Raw genomic sequence first — 22,102 nt, 5'->3', positions numbered from 1 at the left:
AGGACTCAGCAACGAACCGCTCGGAAGTCGTGATGCAAAGACTTAACCAGGTGCTCGAGTGTGTCTCTGGAAGATTTGATAAACTATTGAGTCTGCAAGCCTGCACGTGGTAGCTCGAACTGGACATGATAACGTCAAGGTCTTCCTTTCATCGTTACATGCTCTGTGCTGATGAGCGGATCTCAATAGAGCTTGAACAAAGACATCCGAGTCCTGCCTGGCCGGGCCGCGGCCTTCGTTGTTCCTCGAACAGCCGTTTCCAGGCATATTTTACCGCAGGTGAACAATGAATGAACTTAGAAATCCAACGGAACTCCCTACCTAGGTAGTGTTACCAGCATCTTTAATGCCCATTACCTAGGTGGTCGGAGAACTTGCCAAAGCAACAATCAAAAATCGGCCTGCACTTCAATGTTGTCCAGCACGGGAGCATTAACGCCAACCTGAACCAATGAAATGCAAGGTCTGCCTTTACAATATTATCACTTAGGAATAGGTATGGACTATAGGATGTCTTCACATTCCCCTGCTAGGAAACCTTAGAAACATTCGAATGCCGCAGTTAAGCTGGCAACTCCACGGTCAATACAACCTTGGAACACGGCGTTGCCAGGCTCGTATAGACCTCTGTTTGATTTTGCACTCAGAATAACATGATTGATAACAATTTGAGCAAATAGCATTGGAAATGAGAATACTGGAGGTTTGCAAGAGCTCCGCTCAAGACTATGCAGAGGAAGCACGGTAGCACGGACCGGCAGCCGAACCATCCCAGGGCTACAGTTAGCTTGGTTCTCCGATTATGCAAAGCCTCACCTTTCACCCCGCTCGTTGCTGCGCGATCGGCCCCGTGATTACTACGTACGAATGCGTGTAAGTTGAGCCTAAGACATGCTGCAGACGCCATGCAGCGATCGTCCGGCCCGTCACGATTGGGCCGCCTGGAATTCGCCCACGATCCATGTGGGCTGCTCGCAGTGATGATGTCCCGAGCAAATCACCCGACGGATCGCCGCGGGTGAAATTCAAGGGGTGTTGACATCGTGACGGTCAACCATTATGGTTGTTTGCCTATGAATTTGTGATACTCTTTAAACCAAACGTTCTGAAGCAAACCCCGCCCCCGACTCGAAGTCCCCCGTGCAGACCAAGAAAGATGTTGACACAAGACGGAAACCGCCTCACTTACACCTACGACCACGAGGTTCTCAACCTCGAGCCATGGGGGCCTAATGCACTCCGGGTCCGCTCGACCAAGAGCGACACCATGCCCACAGAGGACTGGGCACTTGATGAGCCTGTGCCCGAGCTGAATCCTGAGATCAAGATCGGCGATGAGCAAGCAACCATCACCAACGGGCTGGTCCACGCCACGGTCTCTCGGGCGGGTAAGATCACGATACATAACACCAAGACGGGCCAGCTCGTCCTGGAGGAATACATGCGCAACCGGGATGATGTGCGCGACCCCAAGGCCTCAGCGTTGTACATACAGGCGCGCGATTTCAAGCCCATCACCGGCGGGGACTATGAACTGACACTGCGACTGGAGTCGGTCTCCAAGAAGGAGAAGCTTTACGGTATGGGTCAGTATCAGCAGCCGTATTTGGACCTGAAGGGGACGGATCTAGAGCTGGCCCACCGCAACAGCCAGGCGAGTGTGCCGTTTCTCCTCAGCAGCCTGGGATACGGACTGCTCTGGAACAACCCCAGCATCGGGAGGGCGGTGCTGGGCACGAATACCATGTCATTTTCTGCGTCAAGCACCAAGAAACTTGACTACTGGATCGTGGTGGACGATTCTCCCAAGAAGATCGTCGAGGCATATTGCGCCGTAACTGGTAAACCCCCAATGATGCCCGAGTACGGCCTCGGGTTCTGGCAGAGTAAGCTGCGGTACCAGACGCAGGAGGAGACGCTGCAGGTGGCGCGGGAATACAAGCGGCGGGACTTGCCCCTCGACGTCCTCGTCATCGATTTCTTCCACTGGCGCGCCCAGGGCGAATGGTCTTTCGACAAGGACTACTGGCCGGACCCGCAAGCAATGTGCGACGAGTTGAGGTCGCTTGGCATCGAGCCGATGGTATCGATCTGGCCGACCGTCGAGCCCGACAGCGAGAACTGGGCGGAGATGCTGGAGAAGGGCTTGCTGATCCGCAGCGAGCGCGGGTTCAGGCACGTCATGGATTTCCAGGCCAACACGACGCACTTCGATGCGACGAAGCCCGACGCGCAGAAGTATGTCTGGTCCAAGGCCGCCAAGAACTACGGGCAGTACGGGATCCGTCTGTTCTGGCTCGACGAAGCGGAGCCTGAGTACCAGCAGTACGACTTTGACAACTGGCGGTACCACCTGGGGCCTTCGCTCGCCGTGGGAAATATCTACCCGCGCAGCTACTCGCAGGCATTCTACGAGGGCGCCACCGCAAAGGACGGCAGCGGGCGGTTCCAGGGCCGCGAGCCCAACACCGTTAACCTCGTGCGGTGCGCGTGGGCGGGTAGCCAGAAGTTCGGCGCGCTGGTCTGGAGTGGCGACATTGCGAGCAGCTGGGGCAGCCTGCGCAACCAGCTCGCAGCGGGCCTGAACATGGGCATCGCGGGCATCTCGCACTGGACGACGGACATCGGTGGCTTCCACGGCGGGGACCCAAAGGACGAGGGCTTCAGGGAGCTGCTTGTGAGGTGGTTCCAGTGGGGCGTCTTCCTGCCCGTGTTCCGCCTCCACGGCGACAGGTACCCGAACAAGCCGCCTCTTTCTAACACCGGGGGCGGCAGGTGCCCGTCAGGTGCGGATAACGAGGTGTGGTCGTACGGGGAGAAGGTTGGCGCGATTCTCGAGCGGTACCTCAAGCTCAGGGAGACCCTGAGGGACTACGTCAGGGACTTGATGACGGAGGCAAGCAAGACTGGCACGCCTCTGATCAGAGCGTTGTTCTTGGAGTTCCCCAAGGATGACCAGGCTTGGGAGGTGGAGGATGAGTACATGTTTGGTGGAAAGTACCTCGTTGCTCCCATTCTATACCCCGGTTTGACCAAGAGGCAGGTCTACTTCCCCACCGGGGCTAAGTGGAAGGAGATGGAAGGCGATAAAGTGTACGAAGGCGGTGCAACGTCAGAGGTTGATGCGCCGTTGGAACGTTTGCCAGTCTTTGAGAGATTGTGACGTACGCCCTGGACCGCTCTAGACTGATACCATGGGAACGCAGCCGAAGCACTGGGTGCACTTCGGGTCGGCGTTCCGCGGGTGTTGATCGAGTAGGAGACATCTTGCAAGTATAAACTCATAGAGATAAGATTGTGTCCCATTTTGCCTGATATTCGGATCAAGTCTTCACAGCATCCAATGTTCTATGAAACGCTTCGAGTAACTCTGTGTGATTTAAACAAAAACAGGACCTAAGGAACCATATGCAGACCGAGAGCCTTACAGCGGCTTATCGACGACGACATGGAGAGGTCATTCTACCCTTTCCAAATGCCGACTCAATACCGCAGGCGATTTCAACAATGAAGCCATAAACCCCGTGAAACTCCAGACCCATCGCTGATTTCCTAAATGAATATGCTGGTATTGAGACCCTGAGAAGCCTCGCAGTGCGCCGAAGTGTGATATGTAGACGAGCCGCCGATTCGTTGCTGTATAAAACCCGCCTCCAGGATCCTCCTGTCACGATTAATCTATCCAGATTATTATATCCTATTGGGGTCACTTCCCGCCCTGTCCATGATCCGTTTGACTCCCTGCAAGAGGGGGTCCAAGGGAAACAAACCCAGGCAAAGGCGGCGTGTCGAAGTCATCCCCCCTGCCCGCTGCAGTCTGTCCCACTGCTGTCGTCGGCGAACCAAAGTACCCATGCATTGAGTTCGTCGCCGGCACAGCAGCCGTAGTGGCGGACTCGTCGATGCTGCCGAGCCGCGACTCGGTCGCCACCGAGCTGTCGCTCCTCCCCCTGCCTCCGCTGCCGTTCTGCCCGTCCAGGGTGCTGACAGTACTATTCCCCCTCCGGCGCGCGTTCGCATGTGTCAGCGGTGGCTTGTTGACCGAGGTTGTTGACAAGGGCGAGACGACGCCCGAGGACCGCCTGCGCGGCTGGCCGGGTCGGCGGCCGCCATTGCTCTCGGTCTCGGTGTCCGACCCCGGTAGCTCCGGGACGGGACCCTCGTTGCCCAGCTCTACCGCGGCGGTCGGGCCGATGAGCGGGGACCCGATGCCGTGCTGGGAGCCCAGCTCGGAATCACTGCCTGCGGATAGCTCGCTGGCGTTGCTGTGGTTTCGGCCGTGGCGGCGGCCGCCGTGGATGAAGCGGTGGTAGCTGTATTGGCTATACTGGGACGATACCTCACTGATTCTTCGGCCCCCGAGCTGGTTGTGTACCCTTGGAGGGAGTGTGAAGTACTCCCTGGAGTTGCTGTCCCCACCGTCCGAGTCAACGCTCGGGGTGTTCCACCGCGGCCCAGCAGCCGAACCACTGTAACCGCTTGGCTGGCTGAGCGTGTCGGAACCACTTCGTGACCTGCCGTTTCCTGGCCGAGGACCCATGTTCTGCCCTTGAGGTGATGCAATGCTCGAGGAAGGCATCATAAGCGGGTCGTAGTCCATTGCATCAAATTCAGACGGGGTCGGTTGTTGCATTCGGACGATGCTGACTTGGGTTGCTGACTTCTTCTCGTTGGTCTGACGGGTTCCGGAGCCTGAAGTTGTTTCGCGGCGGGACTCGACTGCGCGTTTAGTTTTGTTGAGGCGTTTGACGAGGAACCACGCGACAGCCAGGAAGATCACCAGAAGGGCTGCTGCGCCCCCGACAATGCCCCCGATCGCGCCCTTCGAAAGACCACCAGAGCCGCCTCCACCGGATGAGTCGTCGCCTTCTGTAGCCGCCTTCTTTGGGTACGTAGATGGGTAGATTTGGGGGACAACATTCTCGGAGTTAGACGGGTCGCCGGTTACAGTGAACACGGACGTGGAGGTTATCGTTGTTGCCGAGCCGTCTTGCGTGGTTGCAATGACGGCGACACTCGTCGTCGGTGTCACACTGTAGCATTTTGACGACCCGCAAGCCATACCACTCTGGCAGCAGCCGCCACCGAGAGAGGCTGCACACGCGGTGTAGCCAGTGCCAGGGCATGTCTGGGTGACAGTAGCACCAGCAGGCGGGCTACACGCCTGGTTGGCACCACAAATGAGACCTAGACGAACAGACGCGGTGTTAGTCAATGGTCGTGACAAGAGCGAACTCCGAGTATGCACTTGGAATCCGGCCTGCTGAAGTGGCTACATATGTACAGGAGTGACGGACCTTGAGGGCAGCAGCCCCCACCAGATTCGAGCGGGCACGCATAGTACGATGCGAGCCCAGCACACGTCGATACGGCGGCGGTCGTCGCATAGCATGAGTCCTTCGCGCATGAGTAGTCGTTTGGACAGCAGCCGCCGCCCACCGAGGCTGAACACAGACTATAGCTTGTCGGGCACTGGTCCTTTGCACGCTTGTCGAGTTGAGAATCCGGAGTTAGGTGATCTTCGGTGATTTTAACCTTGTAGACCCTGTGCACATATTCGCGCTTCCCGTCGCCTTGGAACATGGCTGCGGCGTGCCTGGGCAAAGCTGCGGATAGCAGCAGCAGAAGCAGCGGCAGCATTGTGCAGGGGGCCCACGACCGCGCCCCACGACTACTCCCCATACCGCGCGTCCCGGCGAGCTCTACCGAGCCTCTCGTTCTGCGCTCCGTCTTGTACGTGTTGCCTTCTCCGGCCAGTCCGTGCGAGTTCGGAAAAAATCAATCATGGGCCGACATGCGGCAGCATGCACGACAATATCCTCATGAACAAGGTCGAGATCGGGACAGTGGCAGAGGTGAAGGAGGGACAGGTGCGCCGGGGACGTATGAGCGAGGAGGAAGTGAGGAAGTGAGGAAGAGAGAGAAAGCAAGGGCCAGCTTCACAGGTCAGCAGGGCAAAAACGGAGAGGGAGAAAGGGAACCGGGCGGTCCAGAACGTGCTGCAATGGGAGAGATGGCTAAGCTATTCTATCCCATCTCGTGGGGGGTGGGGGTGTCTGCAGAGTACTGTGGTAGGAGCACAAGCGCAGTCTTGTGTGTGCGGCTGTTGTTCTGGTGGCTGAGTTTTCGGTCCGTAGGACTTTACGCCGCAGACCTGCAGGCAACGATTCCCTCCCGCACAGCCGGCGCACGATGGGCCGGCGAGCGCAGTCCACTTTTGCGAACACGTCTCTCAGACAACCAGTGAGTGAAACAAGAAAGGTGTGATAAGCACAAAATGTTGCAGACGACAGGAACTCTGTCAGACAGACAGAACAGACTGCCTGCCCCCTTGACGAACTGGCAGGAGGAGCAGTGTGGGGCGGAAGCATGTATGTTTCTAATCTGAGCCCATGTGATGGAACGCTCTGAAGGGCTGAACTGGTGGTATATCAGCCTGAGTAAAGAGATCGAGGACAAGGATCAGAGCGAGTGGAAAATGCTCATCAGGCGCGACGGCAAAGGCCAAAATGCCATGGGTAAGCAGCGGCTGAACATGCTGATGTCCCAGACATGTGGTAGAAGGAACTGAGGATGGGGCCTCTCAGTCAGTCCTGCCAGTGTGGGACGAGCTGCTGCCCTTCACACGTAGAGAGTCCCGATCTGGACACGGCCGCGGCGATGGCCGACAGTGCCGAATCCTGTTGCCTTGCAGGTGGCCCTGCCGCCAATGTCGGCGCTGGGCTTCGTGCCTCTCAGTATCAGGCGATAGAGGGTGTGTCTGTTGTGGATGCACCGAAGGATGTCCCAAGGCCGACGAGGGCCAACGCTGCCGTGAGCATCTGGTGGATTTGAGCCAATGGAAAAACCGGGGAGGGAAAGTCAGCCGTCTTGGCCGCTGCAATTGGACCCAAACGTAACCCCAGCCTGCAGGAGGAGTGGCTGGTGCCAGAAAGGGAAAGGCCCTGCATGCCTGATGGGTGGGCATCGCTTCCGAAGAGACATGCATACGCGCTGTCTTGCCTGTCTGCACGATGTGCGTGAGTCTGACATGCATCCTTACCGAGGAGCATTGTCTCGTGGGCCCGTCTTGCCCGTCTTGCTCTTGCCAGTGGTGAGACGGATCGAATCGAAGTGAGTGCCACTTAAATGTGGCTTACCACCAGTTGACTAAAGAGCCTCTAGATATTGCTCCTGCAGTCGATGGCACAAGGCCACCAATGCTTTTGCGTGGGGTGGCCCGAACGCGTGACACAACGAGAAGCATCTTCTGTGCAACAGCACCATGTTGTATGCTCAGCATTCGTAGTCATATCTTACCGCATGGTCCTGCCGGGCGTGCCGTCCAGGTTGGATTGACAAATTCGGGATCCGGTCGGCGCGGCCTGCGATGCTTGAGCCATGTGAAAACCACAGGGCTGACTTCAGGATGGGTCGTGGGCATCTCCTGCAAGAGTTCGGCAAGGTTCCGAGGAGCCTCACCTCCGAGGGATTCCGGTGCTCGGGAGACATGACGGAGGAGAACAGGACTGGCGAGCGTGACACACATCTCACCGACAGCTTGCAGGGTCGAAACCAATACCGGCCCAACAGGTCTGACGGTGATTCAGAAGGTCAGAATCGAAAATGTGCCGTCCACAGGTCTTGTAAGGTAGGGAGATTTGGTAGATGCCCTACTGCAAAGGCGGGGTGAAAGGTTCGTGCTGATTCATTTACTTGCAGATGTTTCGGTCCCCTTGCATGTGAGCTGTTACGGCCTCTACACGCACAGTATACCGAGTACGTGCAGGTCCCCTCTCATCCTCGGGATAGGTTTACGAAAGGCAGCACGACGGAAACATTGACGGTTGACGTGGGACTGGTCAGCGATACGGATTGAAAGAAAAGGTCGGTTCGGTTGTGAGAGGTGAGCTGCAGTCGTCGGCGCTGGAAGGCCTTGCTGCGGAAGTGGTTGGTGCAAAAGTCTCACATCGTCCTCCGTGTCTACAGGTCCATACAGCCAACCCATGAATGGCAGAATGCATCCATTGGTGCCGACTACCTCTGGCTACCAGGCATAGCCTTGGAGTTTGTGCACATGTACCTATTGGGGTTTGGCAGAAGGACAGCCGAGCATACCAGAGTTGCGGTGACGCAGTCTCGCAGTTCGATTCTCTAGTCTAGTGCTTCCCGTGGCCCGCAAGCCCATCGCCCTCGTATCCATCCCTCATCTCTCTTGGGAGTCCTCCAACCCATCCCAGCCCGACCACCTGCCGGATGGGGCCTTCTCCGAGCAACCCAGGTACTTGGCCCGCACCAACGGCCCCAGCACGGTCAATTTATTTGTAGCTCATAATTAGACTGCCTGGCATTGCAGAGTCGCCTCCAGCACCTGCACCGACATACATCCCCAGAGTGCCAGAAGTGCCCGAGCGACGGCTCTAGCTGCCTTCTAGTCTACGGTACGACTTCATGATGCAAGATCTCCCAGATCGTGGGCTTGGGCTAGAAATAGCTCTTCCGTAGCGCCGGCGCCGTCAAACTGTGTCTACGGTGCTCCGTTGTGTTGCTTCTGTGGCGGATGGAGAATAGCGTCTTGGGAAATTGGGGTTCCTAGGTTTCCCCAGATTTCTGGGCATCCGAGTCTCCTTGGCCCTCCTACCCTCCCTCACATCACCCCGTCTCTGTCCGCCTGGGAGTCCCCTGCTCCCACTTTAAACCTGCCAGTCTCCCAGGGATGAGCAAAAACAAATATGCTCAAGTGTACAGTGGTAGTTAAAAAGAAATGAGGTCGAATCTAGGATGAAGTGCGACAAAAACCAAAAGTGTCGACAGCGATCGGATTTGAACCGATGCCTCCGAAGAGAATAGATTTCGAGTCTATCGCGTTAGACCACTCCGCCACGCTGCCATGTTCCATTGCTTTCCCAAAGGTGTTATATAATCATAACAGTTTGCTATGGTACAAAGTTCCCCACACCTGCTATCAGCATCTCCTGGGAGCCAGTTATCATGTACTTTGAAAAAGTACTTAATCACGATGGAAGGAACTTGGCAGATTAGAGCTTCTGTCCCCTTTTGCGCACCGATATCACTCAACTACCCAACAGATCTGAGCGCTGTATGAGAATCGCCTCATGGCGCGCCACCTGTCAGCCTGCATGCTCGTGCGGCCCGACACGATGTTGGCACAATATTGTTTGACGCTAGAAGTGACAGCTTTCCGTGATAGTATTGCTCGGATGATAGTGTTCTGTGCATGGGCGCTGGGGCGCAGGGCTGAGAGCATGCGTTCCCATGCAGCTGGTTGGCATGGCGGGCGCGTGCTAGACTACTACATAGTAGATATGCTATGTAGTAGTGTCCACGGGTAATATCTGGACCGTCGGCGGTGCCAGCGGGCCACGGGCCACGGGCCACGAGCCTGAGCAGCTGGGCAGGCTGGGGGGCCAGGCCCAACACTGGACCAAAGTTACCAAACCCCGCATGGCTCGCCCTCTCTCCACTTCCAAGCCCGCAGGTCCATCAATTAGGTGTCTCGGCCGCCCCAAGCTTAACCCGGAATGGGGCAAGATCAGGTCCACCTCCGCCGTGCTGTGACCTTGGTTCGAGGACCAGGGGCTGCCCAGGCCCGTGGTGGGGGATGGGGAAAGAAAGCTTTGGCTCTGTGGAAGCCACAACGGGTTGGGGGAGCCCCAGGCCCCAGGCCCCAGGCCCCAGGACCCCATGAGCCCGGGCACTGGGGCTGGAAGGCTGGCCAACCTGGCTAACAAAGGCCGTAGGTACCGTCCAGGCGGACCTTGCCCGTAACGGGCGTGGTGGGCAGGGGAAGCGTAAACTACGAGAGTCCAGAGTCCAGACGCCATCGTGACTCGATTCCAAGTATGGCTTGTGACCGCTCTGGATCTGACCTTGGACCTTCTCCTTTCTCCTCGCACTTTTCCATATTGTCCCTTCCCTCTCTCCCCCAGACCGACGACCTCTTCTCGACCGACATTCAACGACCTGGCCGACTGATCCACCGAGTTGCGCAGCCTGCGCCCTGCGATCGCCACCCCCCAGAATCCCCAGACCCCAGAATTCCCGTCCCGTACCGCTTTGCTTGTCTGCGACCCCAATTTCCACTCCCACATCCACGACTCGTCCCCCGCAGTCCGAGTGTTCGACCTGGCGCGTCAGCGACATTCGCATAATAGACTGCGCCCACACCCCGACTCGTCGAATTTCCGCCCACCAGGCCATGGTTGTTTTCAAAATCATGAGCCATTGTTGAACTTGTCTGAGATTGTAAAGAGTAGGAGACCCGACTGCACATAAAGGATCGACGGCGCTGGCATTTGAAATATCACAAACCCCAAAATCTCGGAACGTCATGGGTTCAATGTTGGAGCCCGGCAGGATGTTGTTATATACGAAAGTGGCGCCCCCCAAAGCCCCCAAGAGACGGTCGAGGGCAGGTATGTTCATTCCAAGACAACTCAATCAGTCTATTTCAGCCACACGTCGACAGACTCAATCCCGATCGCCCCCTACATGTTTGGGTGGGAACCTGCATCACGTCACATATCATACATACACCTTCAGTCCTCCCTCCAGACTCACCAGTCATCACAATGCCTACGCTTCTCGAGTGCATGATTTGAGCTGACCACGAGACTTGTTTGTGTTTCACCAGGCTGTACGTTTTGGTAAGTAGCCTCCTGCGCGTCAATGACGCCACCTCCACACAACTCGTTGCACATCGGCTGACCATGCACAGTAAAGAAAAGGTTCGTCCGATCTCCATGTCTCAGGATCCAGTACCACCCTCTTGCACTGATGCCTGCGGGTAAGCTTCGCCAGCAGAGCTTCCGCTGACGACCCTCACAGAAGAAGAAGTGCGACGAACTCCGGCCATCCTGCTCACGCTGCGCCGAGCGAGGCCTCGACTGCTCGTACGAGGCAGTGCGGCCCCGCCAGAGGAGGAAGCGGAACTCCAATGCCTCATCCACAGTCACCAGCCAACTCGACCGGAGACTCTCGTTCGCGTCGACCCGTCGCTGGTCAGTCGGTAGCAGCGGCAGTGTCGAACACCATGATTGGTATCACTACAACGTCGACACCAAGGGCGAGCCGGTCCACCTCATCAGCCCCATCGACGGAACCTTTGACGCCATCTCCCTGCCCACCATGTCCGACTTGAGCTGCAGCAGCTTCAGCCCCATCGCCGAGTCTGCCGTTGAATTCGAAGAGGACGACGCCCACGCCCACGCCCACGCCCACGCGGACGGGAGCGCAGGCGCGGGTACGAGCCGTGCCGTGGTGACCCACGTCTCCAAGCCGCCGGACCTGGCCATGATCGCGCCGTGCCCTGTCGGCTCGCCGCTGCTTGACTTCTACATCCCTGCCTTCTCCGAGTTCTCGGATCGGACAAACCGGCGTGCCCTCGTAGCGCACTTCTGCGAGAGCCTCAGCCACCTCATCGTCTTCCGTGAGGAGAGCGGGAACCCGTTCCGGGAGCTAGTCTTGCCCCTGACAGCCAAGAGTTCCCCGGTTATGAACGCAATTTACGCCCTGTCCAGCGCACACATGGAATACCGCGGGGTGACAAACCAGGAACAGTCGATGTACTTCCATGGCCAGGCCATTCAGGGCCTTGCGGCTCTGATCGACCAGAAGGCTAAGACCGCCGAGAATAGGAATGAGTTGTTGGCAGCCATCATGCTACTGGTGTATTATGAAGTGGTATGTGAGGAATCTGCTTATCTATGCGTATTTTTACTAACCCTTCCTGCAGTTGGTTCAAAGGGGCCGGTCCAATTTAGTTGATGGCCATCTTAAAGGAGCCATGACCATCATGAACTCATATCCAGTAGCAACAGATGCTACTGGGATTTTCTTAGAACGAGTATGTCATCCCCGATGATTGATCTGCGCTTATCACTGAGCTCTACTGACATGTGCAAAAGGCATTCCGATTTTACGACGTTATTGCAGCCCTTTCATTCGGCACAGCGCCCCTTTCACAAGCCCCAGGGAAGGGCTGCCTCCACCCATTCCCTCCCACCGGAGCCCCGGTCACGTCCTCACTCAGCTCCGTCGACACTCTACTGGGCATGGCAACATCGCTGTGGCCAATAATTCACCGCCTATCCAAGCTCTCGTCCGACAAGACAGAACTGGAGAACGCATGCCGCGAGGGCCAGCCCTCGTCCATGATCGCCGTCCTCAAGACCGAGTTCGAGACAAACTCACAGGCGATCGAGAGGGCGCTGGAATCATGGCAGCCGTACCTGCCGCCCGGGTTTAACCCGGACGACCCGCCGTCGCCGGAGACGGATGAGCGGCGGCACGACACGGAGACGGCGGAACGGTCGCGGCTGCACTCCATCTTCAACAACGCCATGGCGTACCGGCACAGCGCCTTCGTGTACCTGTACCACACCATCTACGGGTACCCGCGCAGCCACGCGTCGGTGCAGACGCACGCGCACACGGCGCTGTGGCACTGCCTGCAGACGTGCTCGCACGCGGGGCCCATGGGCGCCCTGCTGTGGCCGCTGTTCGTGGCGTCGTGCGAGGCGGTCACGGAGCAGGACCGGAAGCTGGCGAGGGATGCCTTTGCGCTTGTCGAGAAGAGGCAAGGGATGATCAACATCAAGTGGGCGTGGGATATCGCACAGGAGGTGTGGCGGCTGGCCGACGCTATGGAAAGCGAGGGAGCCGCCGCCGAGGGAGCCGCCACCGAGAGCAGTCACGGTGGCGGCGCGCAGCAGGTGGATGGCCTGGGCGAGTTCCCCGTCGCTGGGGCGCTCTCGACGCCGGACCTGTGGAGAAAGGTCAGCAAGCAGATGGGGATCAGTATAGTCTTTGGGTGAGCGGGCCGGTGCGGAGGTGACGGAGCCGCCGTGGCGGCGCACTGGTGTAATGATACGACGTGTAATCACATGGGTCAGGGCGTATTGGGCAGGGGGTGGGGAAGCATTGCACGGTGAAAATCAGACCTCCTCGAGGCCGGGGAATATTTGGTCTTCCGGGGTTGGGGAAAACTATTGACATGGGTGTCTCATTGTGGTCAGTTGGGTTATTGCAAACTCGTGTACAACTGCGTCAAGGTGCCTGGGCATACAATTTGGTGAATCCTATTTTAAGGCTTTGGAGTCTTGTCTCGACGCGAAGACACGGACCGTTTCTACGACGTGATTTTACCTCGACGAACGAACCTCAGCAGAAAAAGGTCTGTACAGTCTGTACCTGACGGGAATTCGACAGGGAGCTCTGCCCTCAGCCCATGGCAGCATGCCATTTTGTGAGTTCATGCCCGTAAACATCTCCGGAGCTGCGCACCGTTTCACAGGAGGAGCAAGTGCTACGCAATCTATCGCCCAGAGACTTGTTTGTCCCGGACCGTTTTTCTTGGGCGAACAACCACCACTGCTCTGTCAAGGCTGCACACCAGTTGACAGTGGTGCCTCCAGGCTGAGATGTGTTCGGACAACCACCTCCGAAACTCTCAGATTGGACTCGGTGCCATTACCAAGCCGGTGTGGCGACTGAGGTGTTACCTACTGCGTTCAAATCTTTTGTTTATATGAAGACTTCCCAAGAGCGCCGCCAAGATGGTTGTTCCTCCCCCACCCCCTGGCGAAATAGGACCCTGGAGACTACTACAGTCAATAAACTTTTTCGGTCCCGTCCCCTGCCCTATACGGCACATCCATTAGGCCGGGTATGGCCCGAAGCTAGACGATGACCTGAGGTCTGAGGTCGAAGAAGAGGGAGTGAGACTCGTGCGTCGGACGCCATTGTCGTACAAGGCCCTGCATGTCGAGACCAGCGTGATCGGATGAATGTGTGGCAGAGCTCGCTCGAGGAGTGTGTCCCGCATTTGACTTGGATCGTGGTCTGCAGCAGTCAAAGTGGATATTCCCCAAGCAATCCGGCAATCGAGTTCGTCCTAGCGATGAGACGATGGAGAGGTGGAGACTTGCAGCTCGCTCTAATATTTTTATTGGTTGACTGCTTGGAAAAGGAAGACAGCGCAGTGCCGGGAGGCTCTTTCTACAGTTCTCCGTACTTCCTGTCAGGGCAGTGTTGGAGGGAAGGTGGGGCCCGCCCGGCGAGGCAAGATATCGATTTCGCGAATGCCATGTCGCGTCATGCCTCCACGAGTCCAGGCCCAATCTTTTTTCCCGTCCCATCTGTTATTAGACCCTTTCATGATCGCACGTTGCGTGCCCGTCCTGCCGTCCCGAAACTCGAAAACCCAATCAGAACAGGACGAGGACATGCTCGCCCAGACTCACGGCCACTCGCATCGGCAACAGGCATGGACTGGCTGTCGTGCCCACCCGCTCGGAGTTTCCTTTGCTCTGGGGCACCCGAGCTGCAGATTCCCCTTCGAGGGTGGCATTCGACCGGCCGGCCGAGCAGCTACTGAGACGGGCGGGCGAGACAGGCTTGACAGGCAGGCATGGATTGGTTCGAAGGGCCTTCTCCGCACCCCAAAGGCCAATCCCCTCTCGTCCGACGTCTCCAGGTTGACATGGATGGCCGTGCAAGCCGTGCAACATGGATTCCACCTCCAGGCCTTCGTCGAGCAGTTGTACAGTGCAAGTCTGACAAGCAGACAAGCAGACAAGCAGACAAGATGTATCAGCCAGCGCGGGCGGTGCAGATTCAACCACCACCTGACGGCTCAGATGAGCTCTGCCACATCATACACCACCCAGCTCCAGCTGCAGCTCTGCCAATGTCGTCTGGGTAGCCAGGCCTGCCGCCAGCCAGCTGACTCGCCCCGCCCAGCCCGCCCGCACCCTCAGGCTGGTCGCCGATCCCCGACCGTGGGAGCTGGCTCCGGGGCCCCGCATCCACCCAGCCTTGCCAGCCCACCAGGCGCCCCCAGGCAGCCCCAAGTCCCAACCCAGCATCTGCCGGACCCCGAACCTGGGGTGCCAGTGCTCCGTCATTGCTGGCGCCTTTCCCTCCCATCCTGCATCTCGCTCCGTTGCAGTCATCCGCTTCGTCCGTGACAAGGCAGGACCCACGTCTCGCTCGCACGCGCTGCAACGATCAGCCACCTGCTGCCTGTTTCGCCTATGGTCCAGCATCTCTCATGCCGCCCGAATCCCCTCCGTGATGGCGACTCCGTCGACCGGCGCCGTACCGCCCCCGAAGCAGATCCGTTTTGTCAACAACCAGGGCCAGCCCCCCTCCAAAAGGCGGCGCGTGAATGCAGCGTCAGTGCATATTCTCCATGCTCCATCCTACCTCCATCACCTCGACTCCTTCCGACCCTCTACATTGCGTCATCTGTGTCCCGGTCTGTGGGGAGCCGCACCTCAGGCTGCCTACGACTGCAACTCAAGCCATTGTGTTTACCTGGGAGGCAATCCGGCCTGCTGACTTTGGTACATATCCTACAGATGTCTTACTTGCCGGAAACGGAAGACGCGGTGCGACGGAGAGAAACCGACCTGTTCGACGTGCGATAAGAATGGCCACCAGTGTCTTGGATACCCCGAGCAGAATGACAGGCTCAGGACAGACTCCGCCATCTCTCCTGTCAAGGTGGAGGGAGGAATCGGTACTTCGCCCATCGAACCCGAGGACGACCACCTCACAGATGTCCTCGACAGCAAACACCTCGGCCGCCGCCCATCAGAGCCCCGGAATGGTACAAGTCGCCACTCCGAGACCACGCTCGAATATAGCTCTACACACAAGCCACGCAGCGACTCGTCCTCCACAACGAGCGGCGGCACCATTGGGAAATCGAGGAAGGACATCAACAAGGATTGGGCTACGGAACCATCAAAACCACAAACTCCAGAAAAGTCAGCAAAGAGACCCCCGTTCCAGCGCACCGTCTCCTTTTCCGACGATGGCCAAAGCCCGAGTACCCGATCACCTGTCCAGCACCACCATGAGACTCACAAGGTCCCCTACTTCCGCTACTTCGGACCGACTGCTATTGTACCGGGCTATAAGCAGATGGTGGTCAACGTGCACCACTATCACCGACGCAGGAGCAGAGGAGGCTCTGCCTCGGTCACCTCCCCCGAGTCTGGGTCCATGTTGAGCCACCACAGCCTACCTTCGCACGCCGACACTGTCCTGCAGGCAATGGAAGAAGTGCCTGCATACGACCCAAACGACCCTGGCCCCGTCCACCCTACCATAATCAACCTGATCAAGATCTTCTTCGTACATCTTGGCTGTAGCTACCCGTTCCTGCATGAGGAGCGCGTGCTGCGCATGGTGAAAGAGAAGAGGCTGGACGCAATCCTGGTGGACGCAATCTGCGCCTTGGCGGCCAGATTCTCGACCGCGACGGACTCTTTGGGTGCCGCCGGAGAAGGGTCGAAGTGGGACTACGGAAACGCTTTTGCGCAGAGGGCACGAACCGCGACGGTTGATGCATTCCCATGTCCCTCAGTCGGCGCAGTCCAAGCTTATTTGCTCATGGCTTACGAGGGCTTCGGCGCGGGCCAGGATAGTACTCTGTGGATGTATCTTGGTCTTGCGATACGCATGGCGTTCGACCTGGGCCTACAGAAGAATGAGGGCGTCCAATTCCGAGGCGATAAAGACCCATGGTACACTCGGTCCTGGAACCATGCAAATGGCGATGAGGAGGACACCAGTACCGCGATACCAAAAAGCGAGACGCTGAACCCTGAAGAGCAGCAAGAGATCGTCCAGGAGCGTGTCGATACCGCGTGGGCCATCTATATCCTGGACCGCATCATTTCCACCGGCACCGGTCGGACTGTCACCATCAAAGACGAGGAATTCGAATTACCAACCCCGGAGCCACTGATCGACCCAGCCTCAGGCTGGCCACTTCCTTATCCTGCGTTCATCCAGATCACTCAGTTCTACGGCCGCGTCTCCGATGTATTGAACAAGATCAACAAAGTGCAGGACCTTACAGAAGAAAAGATGGCTATACTGGCAAAGATTGAAAGTGATCTGACCCGACTCTACCACAAACAAGACCCCCGCTTGCATTTCAATCCGCTGCACTTCCAGAATTACGTCAAGCATGGGCAGGGCACGACTTTTATTTTGCTACATGTCTGGTTTCATGCCTTGATCATTGTCCTGCACCAACCGCTCCTGACATCCTTCGGCATCAGACAGCCTCAATTGACATCACATAGTCGAGAACTGGCCATGTCAAGTGCCAAAACGATTGCCGATATTCTCGCCCTGGCCGAACTCATCGACCCGAAAAGCTACATCGGCAACCCGTTCATATCGCAGCCCATGTACATTGCTGCGTGCGCTTTCTTGACCGAGTCGGCTGCCGTTGCCTCACAACCCGTCTCGAGGGATGCGTCTCCACCGCTTGCGAACGCACCCATCAACACAAACTCGGCCAGACCGACTAATAAGAAGACCAAGTCAGGCGCAGAGTCAAGATCTTCCAAGCATTCACTATTAGCTGATGCCGCAAATCAAAATTATCAGAGGTGCTACAAGGTTCTGCAACAGCTCATCATGTATTGGAATGGTGTCAACTACATTCTCGTCGCATTAGAACATAGGTCAAAGGGCGTTTGGGACTGCGAGACCTATACCGCCGAGGAGTACGAGAGCACAAAACTACCTCGCCGCCCTACTTCATTAAGTCGCTTTGCGCGGCTCGATAATCCATCTTCACCCCAGCCGAGCGCCCCTCCGATTGCATGGTCGCTCACTGGAACAACAAATTCACCAAATTCGAGTCTCACACTTTTGTACCAGAACATGAACGCGGGGGGTACGCAGACTCAAGGCCCTACCCATCCGCCTCCGTCAGCTGCACCTCAATCCGCTCCAACGCCCCCAGGCAACATGATCTACGATCCGATACGCCAGAGCCTTCCGGAGACTCCAACAGCGTTCTCCTCGACTTTCCCACAGCAGAACATGTCTGCTATGCGCTACTCTGCGAACAACTCGGCCGCGCACCGAATGACCCCGTCGCTATCGACTAGCCTTACCTCGGACGCCAGATCAGGCCTGACGCCTGACGTTGGCCCCGGTACACCTGCAACCGGTGGCGCCAGGCTTCAGGTTCTGTCTGGAATCGCGAGTGGAGGTCCTGTTCACCCGCCACTGTCGACCCATCCGTTCACACCATCCTCGAACTACGAATCTTCTGTCCTTCAGGGCACCTCGCCACCGAACTCACTTAGTGACCCAAACTCTGTCCACCACCAGCGCATGCACCAGCTCAACCACGGCGCCCCGAGCCACACATCAAATGATGTGGTTGGGAACTATGGGCATGATTTCGCACAGAATGGCCTCGCCTCTGGTTCATACCCTTACTTCGGTGCTGGACCAATAGCTGACGCTATCACGGTGGAAGAGATCAACATTGGATCACTCGGACTACCAAACGATATGATGCCGCCATGGGATTTCTTCCCCGGTGACTTTACAGGGCTTTTCGATTCGAATAACCTTGGGGGAGGCGCCGACAACCACGGTCACATGTGATAATTGCGCAATTTCACTATTATGTCTTGGCCTTTATCCCCCCCCCTTTTTTTTTCTAGATATTGATGATGATTCGACGCCACGGAGCACTGTGTGGCGTTCGTATTTGTGATGTTCTGAAGTTCTGCATGTTGACATCGGAACTATTAGTTCTTGACAATTTCTCTTCGGTGGCATGCTATATCAAATGCAAAGACTGCTATTCGCGCATGGAGGCAATCGTCTTTACACAATGGGGTTGGAAAATGAGTCAGGCTATGCAAGAATGCGACCCAAAGGTCAAGCGTGGGCAATGTTTATCTGGGCGCTTAGGGGAATCATGGACTGGAACATTTTATTGCTTCGGACTATACATGTTGTGACAATGCAACCGATGACGGTTGGCGTTTTCGAGTTGTGCGTACGAAAGATGCCTCAAAATTATCAAAACCATTGAGCGTGGGTTGATTCCCACGACTGCATCCCGTGCTTTGTTGTCCCTTCGTTCCAGTCTCTGCCATGTACCTGCTGAATATCGCTCTCGTGATTCCAATGTGCGATGACCACGCCGGATGATGTCGCATACGTGCCAGCCTCATCCTGCTGTCTGAAGCACCCAAACTCCAACGGCCCCCACCCCCGGGGTGCTGACCTCTCCTTTGCTACTCGAGACCTACGCAAGGTCTGGCCAACCACAACCCAAACCAGACACCTCAAGCCGAATGCGAAGGGTGAGGATTGGTCCCGGGGAAGTTGTTGTCCGCCTCGGCCCGCGCCCTAGCATCGAGTGCGGTGGCGTCCGGGCCCGAGCTGCCCGCCGCGCCGACGGGCTGGCGCGGTTGGTGTTGGCCGCGGTTGATCTTGGGCTGGTCCCCTGCCGCGGCAGTGGTGCCTGTGGCGTTGGGCTCGCTTCCTAGGCTGTCTGGTAGGGTCTCGTGATCTGGGCGGGTTCCTGGTGGGGGCTGTTGTTCCGAGGTCGGTGGGTGGTTATCTTTTTGGGGCGGTGATTCCCGGTTTGGGTGGAGGACTTTCTTGATTGTGTCCATTTTGATGCTTTTCTCGAATGAGGGGTATCTTATGTTCCAGTACGTAGCTTTGATGGTGTTTATTGTAGGTCTGGTCGGGTGATATGTCATCAACCTTGGAAGCTGAACTTGGTCAATGGTAGGTGAGGGAGAGCGCCGGTGTGGTCCGCTTTATTTGATTTGTGTCGTTACAGTCCTCAATGGTAGGTGACTTATTTGGATTCACATATAGTCCGGGGTAAGACAGAACCGGATTGCTGGACAAGTGAGGTTTGCTGTATGTTGTTCAGTCGCGCATCCAACTTCATCATGCACATGTGGCGTGCCGCAGGTGACCTGCGCTGTGAGATGACGTCGGCGTGGACTTGAGTACTGTAGCTCCACATCCAGTCCCTCTTCCGGCGGTGTTGCGTGGATGCGACGTCGAATTGCGGGACCACCACATCCCGGGAGCGCCTCTGCTTCTTGACCAGTCGACTGCAGCGGTATCTCGATGGGAGATATGCATGGAATAAACTTCTCGCTCTGGTTATTCTTGAAAATCGCGCCATCATCTCCAGTGGTGGGGTGTGGTTTGATCACGGTGTGTTCCTACCACTGCGGGCATAAGGTGTGCCATTGGTGAGAGACTCGGATTGTGTGCTATTAAACTAGGTATGAACTTCTTAGGTTCCAAGACTGACGTTGTTCGTTAAAGTAGTGTTGTATAGATAGCCTCAACTGAGAGCCGGGTATGTTGCGCATTATTCATCAAGAAATAGAAAAAAGAAACGGGTTTTTTGCACTTGACCCTCAATCTCGTTCCTCCTTGAACGGATCCTCAGACACCTTCCTGCTGAGCTCCATATAAACCGCCGTGCCCTGGACACTGACCGTGGCACAGCCAGCAATCTCGCTCTCGGTAAAGCTCATGCCGATGATGGCGTTGCCGCCCCTCGAGACGCAGTCCATGACCATCCTGTCTGTGGCAGCGTCCCTCGCGTTGTAGATGATGTTGGTGAGGCTCCTGACCTCGGCACCCATCCCGACGGCAGTCTTGAGCCACATCTTGACGCCGTCCTTGGGCAGCGCCGCGGTCGTGTTGCCGTAGACGGAGCCGATGACCCTGACCACGCGGTGGCCTGGGATCTCTGCGGTTGTGGATGTGAGGACGGACGGGGACTGGCAATGTGGCTGGCCATCCGCCTGGGTGCTGTTGTAGACTGGCGGTGCTACGTCGCCGTAGGTGCCCGGCGTGATGGTGAAGGATGAGGCACGGCGGCACCATGTTTGCCGGTTGGGATTCGCCTTGTCGACGGACATTGGGCCACCGACGGGGCCTCCGAGCAACGAACGGCGGTTGGACAGCATTTTGATGTTTTGAGTGTTGTGTGTTGTGGTGTGGTGTGGCGTTGATATAAGAGAGGTAGGTGGTGGGTGAGTTTTGATGTTTCGTTTCAACAGCTCAGGGCTGGACTACCGTTTGACTTGACAAGTCCCAAGAGAGCGGGTGATGTGCGTCGATAGACTGAAGAATCTTGTCGAGCCCGAGAGCTTGGGGAAAAGAGCCCGGGTCTCGCGCGCGAGATATACTCAAGCTTCGGGGCAAAGAGGACGCCGCGCACCGCCCAGACCGACAAGACTGCTTGAACAGCCAAGATGAGGCCAAAACCATGACGCCAGAAGCGAACGCGACCCGCAGCGCAAGTGCAGGGCCAGCTCTTTTCGCCTTGTCTGCCAACTATGTCGGCGCCTCTGCTCAGCATCTTTACCGATGCGGTTGTTCGAGACGAGCTCCTGAAACACTGCTAAGCTCCCCATCCCTGCGGCAGGGCGGGTGTGCGCATCGGGAAGAGTTGCTTCGCGCGACGTGCCAAGCCGCTTCCAGGAGGTCGGGTAAAATGGCCAGGGGCCGCTTTGTGAGCCTCCTTGTCCTCCCACTGCAAAGGAGGGTCGCGTGGGTTCAAAGGTGCGACTCGAGAGAGCGAAAACGAAGCTTGCCCCTGTCCGGTTGCGCGGGCTCGACGAACCACCGCCCCTCATGATCGCCATGAGGGACCCGTGGACCTTTTCAGGGTGGCTTGGGGCTTCACGAAAATTAATGCATCCCGCCCACGATGGGGTGACATGGCTTGGAACTCACCTTCACCTCCTTGCGGCCAATCTTGGGGGTTTCCTTGATTTCGCTTTGACAAACTTCCCCCGTTTTCGCACCGGCAAGAAGCGAGAACGAACTATATCTCTCAGGATAATATCATCAAGGGCTGTTCTCGGGAGACCGCCAAGATCAATGATGGAGGTGAGCAAGTTCACCACTTGTTACTCCAACACAACAAATTTTATCCGAACAAAAGTCTTGAAGTGAAAAACCAGACAGCTCAGCTGACATTCGAGGGATATTCTACAGTCAAGGCACCTCAAGTTTATCATAATGCGACGACTCGGAACTTGGGGAAGTCAAACCTTACTTGGAATGACTACAAGTCTGGACAGTGTCAACCGCAAGCACAGAAAGAGGTCATTGAGAATATGTGCAGTTCCAGACACTGACTTTAAGTCTTGGGAGAGTGAGTGCCGTCGCGTGTGAGCTCAGTGAGATCACGCAACACTTGAGCACAGCGCAACAATCCGACAGGGACAGCTCAGCCTAATCAAGTAGAATCACTTCGACGGTTACATTGACCGAGCCC

At 56.8% G+C, this 22,102-nt stretch overlaps 5 protein-coding genes across 5 annotated transcripts; 2 read left to right on the top strand and 3 right to left on the bottom strand.

Moving 5' to 3' along the window:
- Window positions 1-1,137: 1,137 nt before the first annotated feature.
- On the bottom strand, window positions 1,138-6,780 carry KVR01_006233 (uncharacterized protein). The gene is made up of 2 exons (XM_044791282.1): window positions 5,298-6,780; window positions 1,138-5,187 (listed from the first exon to the last, which is right to left on the bottom strand). Exons 1-2 carry the CDS (start codon window positions 5,680-5,682, stop codon window positions 3,707-3,709), a joined length of 1,866 nt encoding a protein of 621 aa, XP_044645036.1. The 5' UTR covers window positions 5,683-6,780; the 3' UTR covers window positions 1,138-3,706.
- Window positions 1,157-3,163, top strand: KVR01_005750 (uncharacterized protein; the record flags this gene model as incomplete). Its single annotated transcript, XM_044786580.1, has 2 exons — window positions 1,157-2,371; window positions 2,405-3,163. 2 exons carry the CDS (start codon window positions 1,157-1,159, stop codon window positions 3,161-3,163), a joined length of 1,974 nt encoding a protein of 657 aa, XP_044644553.1.
- Window positions 6,781-14,540: 7,760 nt separating the features above from the next.
- On the top strand, window positions 14,541-19,710 carry KVR01_005763 (uncharacterized protein). The gene is made up of 2 exons (XM_044785712.1): window positions 14,541-15,176; window positions 15,363-19,710. Exons 1-2 carry the CDS (start codon window positions 15,076-15,078, stop codon window positions 18,427-18,429), a joined length of 3,168 nt encoding a protein of 1,055 aa, XP_044644566.1. The 5' UTR covers window positions 14,541-15,075; the 3' UTR covers window positions 18,430-19,710.
- Window positions 19,122-19,454, bottom strand: KVR01_006234 (uncharacterized protein; the record flags this gene model as incomplete). The annotated part of the gene is made up of 1 exon (XM_044788864.1): window positions 19,122-19,454. One exon carries the CDS (start codon window positions 19,452-19,454, stop codon window positions 19,122-19,124), a length of 333 nt encoding a protein of 110 aa, XP_044645037.1.
- A 515-nt stretch (window positions 19,711-20,225) lies between the features above and the next one.
- On the bottom strand, window positions 20,226-21,442 carry KVR01_005975 (uncharacterized protein; the record flags this gene model as incomplete). The annotated part of the gene is made up of 2 exons (XM_044793170.1): window positions 20,453-21,442; window positions 20,226-20,395 (listed from the first exon to the last, which is right to left on the bottom strand). The coding sequence occupies exons 1-2, from the start codon at window positions 20,781-20,783 to the stop codon at window positions 20,226-20,228; spliced, it is 501 nt and encodes a 166-aa protein (XP_044644778.1). The 5' UTR covers window positions 20,784-21,442.
- Window positions 21,443-22,102: the final 660 nt, after the last annotated feature.

This window comes from Diaporthe batatas, assembly GCF_019321695.1.
Source record: "Diaporthe batatas strain CRI 302-4 chromosome Unknown Contig00006, whole genome shotgun sequence".
NCBI lineage: Eukaryota > Fungi > Ascomycota > Sordariomycetes > Diaporthales > Diaporthaceae > Diaporthe > Diaporthe batatas.
This window is presented reverse-complemented; position numbering and strand designations above follow the sequence as displayed.